Source organism: Daldinia childiae (genome assembly GCF_008694065.1).
Source record: "Daldinia childiae strain JS-1345 chromosome Unknown Scaffold2, whole genome shotgun sequence".
NCBI classification, from domain to species: domain Eukaryota; kingdom Fungi; phylum Ascomycota; class Sordariomycetes; order Xylariales; family Hypoxylaceae; genus Daldinia; species Daldinia childiae.
This window is the reverse complement of record NW_022984643.1, coordinates 5,650,536-5,660,084: the sequence shown is the minus strand read 5'-3', so window position 1 is coordinate 5,660,084 and position 9,549 is coordinate 5,650,536. Positions and strand designations below refer to the sequence as shown.

Here is a 9,549-nt window from a genome sequence, read left to right as displayed (position 1 = left end):
TTCTTGGTGATCTGCCAGGGGCTACCGGCAAAATTCTCCATCAATGTGTCCGTGATCGGAAAGTACAATCCGAATTAGGGCGCTATACTTCCTGCTCACGAGATCTTTGACGCATGCGGCTCCGCTCACGCTGTTACGGTTTCACACTCCGATAGAACATAGATCGATCTTTGCGGCGGTGAGTACTTGATGTATCTTTCTTAATCCCTCGTTCCCCTTAGACAATAAGGAATGTAACAGTTGCCTTGTGCCGCCTGGTCGTCCCGGGGGTCAGAACTTGCATGGAGACTACGAGCTCATGCTGTGCCTTGCCCTTTTAATTCAGCACATGCTTAGACCATTTTGACACGGTGATATCATGAACCAAGCTACCGGTACCCACTCACGGAGCTTGTTTTCCATATTGACTTGACCTTGATGGAACGACATGCAACTGAACATGCCTCTCGGTCTCGCCTGTGTTTTCAGCCCATCTTTCTCGATTCCTACGCCTTGGAACTTGCTCAACGCTGAATAAACCAATGCTCTTATTGGTTAGCAACTAGACTTGAAGCTCTGGGCTTCCTTCTTAGAAATATCCTTTATTTTGGCCGGCCGGCTTGTCCCTCCGTTCTTCGGCCTCTCCCTATAATGATTATAGTGGTGACATCTTCCCGCTCTAGTAATCCTTGAACGTAACTCCGCCTTCATTGCATTTTCGGCGCCTTTGCTCAGTATGTCAGGTGTTACAGTGATCCTATCATCGCCTCAGTCGTCACCGAGGCGACCTATATCTCTAGAGGACACTAGATTTGAAGGAAATTGTGTGCGTTCTTGTGAGGCTCTGCGGCGTTTCTCAAACAGAAAGTGCCATCATGAGGATTTGACTTACGAATACTCGGTATGGCTTGAATTTGCGGTTCGTATGTAGCGAAATTCGTGGTATCACGATCATGGCTCTCCTCCTCTATAAGGAGCGTCGAGTTCCGAGTTTGATCAGTCGAGATAGAGCGTAGAAGCACAGCAAACTCAGCTACTCTCCTCTACGATTAACATTAGGAAGTTATACTACTCTTTAGCATTCTCAAATCGCATCTCCCTCTAAGCTTCTTAAATCGAAACAATAACACGCCTACTTCGATACAATGTAAGATAATCTGTTAGCAATCTCAAGACACCGTTTAATAAACCACATAGGAGCGACGAAAGAAGTCCTGACTCCCCAGAGCCCTACTATTCTCCCCCTGACACTGATCTGCGCGACACGGACAATGAAATCGTGTGCTCCGACTGCCACGAGACGGACTATTTTCAACACGACGGCAACCCTGATAATGCATTATGCAAACATTGCGGCCACACTATGTGTTCAGACTGCAAGGAGTCGTAAGCAACAACACACGCTATCTATTATGGTTATTATGGGGAGATGGGCGATAACTAGCCCCTGAAGACCACGGCTATACTTGGAATTGGAATGGGGGCTGTCATTCGTTTATGAAACCATCGGATCCATGGGCTTCATATATGTCGTTTTTATGTTACTGTATTCTGATCTGATTTTTTCTGGCACTGATGCCCAAATGTCATGTTGGACTATGTGATAGAAACCGCATTCGTTTATTAATATAGACAAGACCTCGAGGTACTTTATTTTCAGCTATACGACAGGCAATTCGACCTGTCTTCAAGGAAATCATAACTGTGACTACCTAGTACCTGGTCAAAATTTACGTTTACCCCTTATCTATTCTTTTATCGTAGCTCGCATTTCATTACGTCGGTTCTATTCTATTAGTTATTAATTAGATAGGAGTCAACTATTTATACAATACTATTGTTCGATGTATTTTATGTGGTTAATTAGATGCTATTGGGGTCTTATGTCAACTGCACAAGGCATAGTCGAGTTAGGAGTTAGTGTAGAAATAGGGGGAGCTGAAAAGGGGGAAGTTAATTCGCCCGACCACCACACAAGCCAGGCCATGATTAATAATTGAGCCTTACCCATTCATGATATATAAGCCAAAGCTGGTCCTAGAAGGTATATAGTTATTTATTTCTGACTTCTGATTATATATATATGTGTTGATTACAATATCATTAAACACGCTCGCTAATAAGTATTCTACCAGAATACCTACCAAGTAGGTTACCAAAGGTACGCTATGAGCTTAAACCCACAGGAAATCTTCCAACTCCAATGCCTAAAAAGGGGGTATCTATTATGCACGTGTTTAAACCCTACTCCCTCTTGCAATCTCCTTCATCTCGAACCCTAAACCGTCCTTCATCGCAAGGTCGGCGAGGTCATACCTGGCCAAGAGATCTTTCAGGACGTGGCCCATAGGGTAAAAACTATCGTGGCCCTCGTGGTTGACACAGGGTGACCTTCGAAGGGGTAAAATCCAGTCCAAGACATTGGTGCCCATGACACTTTGCCAATTGCGCCACATGCCGATGTCCCATGGGTTTTCTCCCGGCTCCGTTTTGAGTATAGCAAAAGTGCGAACTGCTAGGTCGTCGCGAGCCGACGACCGAATGTGCACAGCCGAGCCGCCACTCTCATTCGTTCCAGGTCGGGCCGTTCCGTTAGACCAGCCGTTCATAGCCTCACCCGGTCTCGGTAGGGGATACGTCACCACGGTGAACTTATCTGTCGATTCGGTACCGCGGGGCACGCGGACGGCTAATTGGTACACCTTGGATTGATATCCGAGCATATCAACATTCGTCATATTAAGGAATATGTAACGCATTGACGTTACAGTCATTAGAAAAGTAAAAAGACCAAAGAAAGCAGCCAGTACTATGGCAGGTATGAAGTGGGGATCTAATGGAGATCCCTCACTAATTTCTTTTCGAAGACTTGAAGCTGTAGCGCCAAGGACAAGGCCACAGTAGCAAGCAGTATACATCGTAAACTGTACGAAAAATTTGAAGGCTATGAATTATTAATAAACATCAAGTATTTGGTAGGATACCAGGTATTGATGCTTACAGTTCTCTCCTATCATGCCGCCAACCCACGGACAGTAGTGGTCCATGCGGTAGACACAACGATCAATCTCGCTGCTATGATGAACCCGATCTGCTTTCCATGTGGAACATTCCGAGCACCACTTTGGACGACCGTCATTTTCGCATATGAAGACATCTTTTGTGTAAAATTCCTCTAAGCCTGGACTGTCTGGGTTTAGATCGGGGCCGGCGTAATAGGGTAGGCTCTCGAGGTCAGGTTCCTGACGCCTTCGTTTTCGCCGTTCTTTTGCAGCCTTCTTCCGTTCAATTACCCCCGGCCCGAACGGCACAACTCCCGGATCAAGAAGAACTGTAAATATAGTCCTTAAATAGGTACCGACCATCAAGAAGAGAAGTATAAAGTATAAAACTAGAATGGCAATGGCTGCCCCGACCTCGCCTCGTTTGCCGATAAGGTAGTTGGCTAGATAGTGACGACGTCAGTAAACAAAGCCAACTGATTTAGGAATAATAGGTTATATAAGGTCATAACTTACAACAGACCCGGCCGACTACGGCATAAGTAGCATAGCTAACGGCGGCGATGAGGATGAATGGAATTGTACGGGTGATCCAGCGCGTCGCGGCTCGAGTGCTTTCGATAACAGGCATTTCCTACCTCACATCCTGATAGCAATCCGTCTCGAATGTTAGCGATTAGTAGCGCTGGATTCGAGAAAGAAGCGAAAGGTAATTGTCGGATCCCCGACGAGACGAGGGAACTATCGTCGTCGTAAGTTCGTTGTTGTTTGAGGGGGGTAAATTGTATCAAGATTCAAGATTGCATCGGATCTAAACGGGTTCGTGCTAAAATTGAAGCATGGATGCACATTAAATGACCCCCACTGAGGGTCAGTGACAAGGGTTTGCCGCGGGTCATAACTTGCGTGATGTCCTATAGGTACCTACGTACCTACTATTAATAGATCCGAGTTAAGATGTATGTACTTAGGTAATATTATGTACATAATGCACTGCATTAAATGGTCCGTGCATTATACAAGGTTTATAGGCTGATATAAGCTGTCTTAACGTATAGGGGTATCCATGATTTCTTAGGAATATATTCAACAGTATAACTATACGAATACCTACTTAAGTTCTAAGGTACTAATGAAACAAGAATCCTCCCTATCTAGACTTCCCCAAGCATTTCATATAGGTACATTTCATGTACAGTGATTTCTCATTCATAATCCCTTCTTATGGTTAAGCCAGTATACTACTGACCATCAACACGACAGTTAATACCAACCCAACCATGGACACCCGGATATCAGCTGCTGTACTCTGTTTTGATTGGATATAGCTCACGTTCATAGCCTTGAGCTTGATATCCTGGGTTACTTGCCCACTTTCGGCAATCTTGTGTAATTCGTCCGTGAATGTTGCCAATATAGTAGTACTTCGCCCTACCGGACAGAACACGATTTCCCATCCACCTCCGCTGGGAATGACAAACGTGGAGGTCTGATCGTCAAACGCATAGCTGTATGCGTCAGGGCACATAGCCTTGGCATTATACGAATACTGGCTGGGCTCACAGACCCACGGGTCATCGTATTCGCCGGTGCAGCAGTCCTCGGGGTCATTATTAGCGGCGCAGGCACTCTTGCACGGGTCAAAAATAGGCCTATGTAGAGTGTCGTCTGGATATGGATACACGCCATCTCCAGGTTTCTCTGGAAGGAAGGCCTGGAGGTCCCAAGGACACCAATTGCTTAAATCTGCGTTGGACTGTATATCTTCATACGGTATAGGATAGGTCGAGTTAGTATAGGCGAGTCCGGTCTCGCTATAGGGAGCGAGGTACCCGGATGTTCCAATGCATGAAGGATTGACTAGATTTGGTGGGATGTATGACGTGTTGTCTGCTGGATGATAGACTATTGCTATTGGCAGATTATAACCATCGACAAGTGAAATGTCGTAAAAGGTCTGTCTGCCAGTTGAGCCACCAGCAAGATTGAATTCAGCAAGAGTAACAGGTACAGCACCCTATGTTGTGATTAGTAGTTACACTATAATTCCTCGTTCTGGCTTAACTTACCCCATACTCACAATCTAATTTACCAAAACAATCACCAGTCTTACATGTTGCCGTGTCCCCACTAGTGGTACAATTGGTACGTCCCCAGATTCTGCCCTGCCATGTTGGACCGACTGTTTGTTCTTTCGTCTCGCCAGGCTTGAGTTCGAAACCGTGAGAGTCTGGAGGATCCCCATGTTGAGTTCCAATTCCCGGCCATATTGTATCGCCGCAGTTGTTGGTAATGATCAAGGGGATGGCATTCTCATACTTGGTTAAAGGACGGCTCGTGCCTAAATATTGTCTGTTGGGTCCCAAATAGTCGAAAGCATATGACTCATGGTTACTTGGATATACAACTGCTCTTACTTGCGGGAGCTGTGATGTCAAAAAGATACTGGCAACGACCGACAATCTAGTCCTTGCAGAACTATGCCGGCGCTCGCATTGCCGTGACCGTTTAGGCATTGTACTTAATCGCTTCGCTTCTGTTGGACTTATTATCTCTGGCTAGATAACTATAATTATCCTGTTGCGTAGGCAAACTGGCGGGCGATGAAGAGTGTATCCTGGGAGTAGAGTATAGCGAAGTGAGCAGCTCATTATCCGATGAAGTCTTTCAAGAGATACAGGAGCCTTATTCGCCAATAGTAGTAATCGCAGTTATGTTATACACAGACGTTTCAATAGACAATAGAAACCCGAGAGTCGAATTTAGTAAATGAACAAGATAGCCCTCAACCAAATTAGGGAACCGACTTTGAATGGCGATGACTGCCCTAGCCGTTAATTATATACGGGACTAGACCCCGGATTTTATAGTTGGTGGCGTCGTGCGCTAAACAGGGAATGAGGGATGAATGATAACAAGGTGGCAAATCGTCGTGGTTGATCGAGCAGGCTCCGCGAATATTCCTGTCTTGATACCGACTCTTTATAGTCAAGATGCTGAAGAGTAAGCAGGGGAAGAATTCGCGGAGAGGAAGAATATGTAGGTATATCGGAAGAGCAGAAGTACGGAGGAATTGATAATAATAATTTATCCTAGAAGTTGCGCAAAAAAAAGTAGGTATGAAATGTAGAGACACTCTCAGGGAGGCTTGTCGATACAGAATGAAGCCATGTTGAATAGGTACCTTAGGTAGGTAGGTAAGTTCATTGCTAAGAAGATAGAAGGCAAGAAACTGGGAGAGAAGGCCCAATTAAATTGCATTGGATGAAGTTGCCATCGAATGTCGTTTGGTGAGTTGATGTTGGAGGAATGAGCGATGACGCAGTTGCGACTGGTTACCAAGATTTTGTGCCATTTTTCAGGGGTAATATCCCCCTTGTCCTACCTTCCCCTACCTTCCCCAACCTTCCCCAGATAACCTTGTTACTATCCATCAACAGCCAATCATGAGGCCATTTACATTGCATTACAAGTGATCAGGTATATCAAGACTTACATATAATATTCACATCAGAACTGGAATTTTACCACCGCGGTCGCAATCTTTCTGTTAGGTTCTTAAATTATCTGTATACGGTAATCAGAGGCATGGAAAGATCTCTTGCTCGTGCAACTATCCATCTGTCCATCTGCCAACTATTTAAATAGCCACCCATGTCGCTGGTTTAAATTTCTAGAAAAGGAATTTCCCTAAGTGATGATAGCTCGCAAAGAGAAGAGATCTTTCCTTCCTCTCCGTATTGCTAGATTACCTATCAGTCCAAGTACATTGTTGCTCTTTCCTTAACGAGGTATCATGTGAAAGCTAGTAAAAGCAACGCAGTCGGCAAAGACATTAGTAAAAAGGACACCAACCACGAGTTTCACGTCATCTACTCATCTCCGCCCTTCTATCTGAATCTAGATCTGCAGCGGCCCATAACCTCTCCTTGACAGACTAATTCAGCACTAAACTCTGAGCCGTCGAGAGTGAGATAGATGTCGAAGTAAACTCGGTAAAATGTACCCTGTGGCGTGTCCATACGCTCGAAGTCTTTTTCGAGGTTCTTACGTGACAGATCGGATGTGAGAGTAACTACTTCCTTTATACCTATATGATATGTAAGTTACAAGTAAAATGGATCGCGATAAAAGCTAGACAACTTACGAGGATCTTTGGTGTACTCAGGGCAGACATCCTCGTCACAAGCGTACAGGATGTCTTCGTACATAAGCGTAGCACCCGGGGCCACCTGTCGGAAAAAAGATACCTTGACCGGTTCGCCGATCTTGACTTTCTGGCCCTTTTGGACAAAAATCTGCCGAGTGAACTTGCATCTGTCCTTGCCGTCTAGAGATGGCACACGATATGCTTCGGGATGGTAGCCCTCCTTGAAGGGCTGCAGAGTTGCCATAAGATAATGGCGACGAGCTACACGGTGCGTGATAACCCTCTCGGTAATACCTGCGGTGACGGCTCCCTTAACAATGGCGGCAACGGAGTCCATAGGTCGCACGACCTTGGACTGGAACTGGGGAGGCACGTGTAGTTTGATCTGCTGGAAGAGGTATTCGGAAGCACCAAAACCACCAACAACCAAAATGTTTTGTAGCGTCCTGTTTTGGGCTTGGATGGCGATGATTTGGTTTCGTACGAGCTCCAAAATCCGGTTTACGACGGGTTCGAAACATTGAAGAATTTCCTCGTTAGTAAAAGTCATGTAACCTTCTTCGATACCGGCTTCGGGGAATTCAGCCTCAATACCAACATCAACAGCCCACTTTTGGCCGTTATTCCTGAAATCGGCCTTGATTCTGTTCTCAAAATCCATAATACATTTGGCGTACACGCGACCAGCCGTCTTAGATCCGTCTGGTAATTTCATCTTTCGGATCTTGGTGCGTAGAATGTTACTAAAATTCCTGTTGAGGGCAGTGGAGCCACAAGAGTCGCCAGAGCCTGCCGTGCATTCCGCGACTGTGAATGGATTCTCATCCTCGACTTCATATGCAATCAAATCGACAGTACCACCACCGCAATCGACAATCAAGATAGCGTCGTGAACCTTCAAATTAAGCAAGCCAGCCTTGGCACAGAACAGCGATGCGGCCTCGGGTTCGCTAACGAGTGTTAATCTGTTGTCGTTCTCATCCCTGAGGAAGCCGGCCTGGATAGCGGCAGCTCGCGTAGCAGCCTTGCCAGCATCGTTCCAAATAGCCGGGACAGTCAGGTAGTAGCGAATATTTCGTTCCTCTCGATTAAATACCTCACCCAGTGTCTTCTGTAGCGCCGTGCGCATAGCTTGCCGCAGCTTAAACAGGTAGTCTGCGGCCACATCGATTTCCGACTTTCCGGGAGGTAGTGGCGGAAGGTTAATGGGGTCGATGTAAGTGTTACCCGACAGCATAAGCTGGAGTTTGAACCATTCGACCTTTTGGACACCAGGTTTCGGGTAGCCTGTAGGTGCCAGGGCATCAGCAATATCTGGGCCCCATCCAACAACCTTCTGGTATTGGTCGTAGTAAAGAACAGTAGGTATCTTATCAAAGTTAACAAGCTTTGATCAAATGATTATGCCTTTCCTCGGATGTCTTACCTTCTGCTTCGTGTAGGATCCAGCGCCAGGCCATTCTGTGATAATATCCTCCTTCGCCTCGTTATTTGTTGCAAACGCAAAAGCGACACCAGAAAACGTTGTACCCTACGTCTCGCATGATTAGTTTAAAAAATATCAATACGAACAAGAAATAAACAGGAAATAGATAATTCAAACAAATCAACTGAGGGGACGTACAAAGTCAATTCCGACGATTAACTGTGCCTTACTTCTGCTGTTCCCTTCGACTTCAGCAGCCGGCCTGCCATAAGACTGCATAGCGTTGGTCTGTTGAGGAGCGGGAGCAGGCGGCGGGTAACCAGCGTAGCCAGGAGGACCACCAGCAACCCCCGGGGGAGGTTGCGAGCCCGGGGGGGCATGCATCTGAGGAGGGTAGCCGGAGACAGGAGCACCGGTATTGATGGGAGGGGGACCGCCAACCATTTGCGATGGCGGTGTGCGAGCTTGTCCCGTTGTTAAAGGGCTTGTGCGGCCGACAGGAGGTTGAGGACCAGGTTGGAAATTTGCAGTACTATAGCTAGGTGGACGTGGTCCAGCGCCAGGATGGTTCATTATCGGGAGGCTCGTCTGGGAGGACGAAGCTGTTATAGAGGGGGCGACAGGACCAGGATAAGGATGGGGTTGGGCTTGGGCCTGTGGGAACTGCTGCGCTATTTGCGGTGGAGGGGTCGAAGTCGGGGTCGAAGTCGCAGGCCGTTGTGGTTCAGGCGTACTTGAGGGGATACTGGCTGTGGATTTCCGTTTACCTAATCCTAGGCCTCTAAAACGGGAATTCAAATTGTTCAATGAATTCATAAGGAATTAGGGAAACGGAAAGAAGAAGAAGAAGAAAAAAAAAGGGAAAAAAGAGGGTAGATCAAAGAAGGGTGGGAAGGACTTTGTCGCAGGTGTGATCCGATTGATGTGGGATCACTGGGCTTCTAGGCTAGGTTATGATAAGGCGGGCTGAGCTGAGCCAAGACGAAGATGCT

General features: G+C 46.5%; 1 protein-coding gene across 3 annotated transcripts; it reads right to left on the bottom strand.

Moving 5' to 3' along the window:
- Positions 1 to 2,216: 2,216 nt before the first annotated feature.
- On the bottom strand, positions 2,217 to 9,373 carry GL218_02390 (the record flags this gene model as incomplete). 3 transcript variants are annotated; one of them, XM_033578905.1, is made up of 5 exons in its annotated part: positions 2,217 to 2,923; positions 2,981 to 3,424; positions 3,498 to 3,615; positions 4,231 to 4,998; positions 5,051 to 5,497. In XM_033578905.1, the coding sequence occupies 5 exons, from the start codon at positions 5,495 to 5,497 to the stop codon at positions 2,217 to 2,219; spliced, it is 2,484 nt and encodes an 827-aa protein (XP_033439472.1). The 3 variants fall into 3 exon arrangements, with proteins under 3 accessions (XP_033439472.1, XP_033439471.1, XP_033439473.1); XM_033578904.1 differs by lacking the exons at positions 2,217 to 2,923; positions 2,981 to 3,424; positions 3,498 to 3,615 and adding exons at positions 7,129 to 8,500; positions 8,558 to 8,662; positions 8,756 to 9,001 and having other exon boundaries at positions 4,210 to 4,998; positions 5,051 to 5,322; XM_033578903.1 differs by lacking the exons at positions 2,217 to 2,923; positions 2,981 to 3,424; positions 3,498 to 3,615; positions 4,231 to 4,998; positions 5,051 to 5,497 and adding exons at positions 6,872 to 7,071; positions 7,129 to 8,500; positions 8,558 to 8,662; positions 8,756 to 9,373.
- Positions 9,374 to 9,549: the final 176 nt, after the last annotated feature.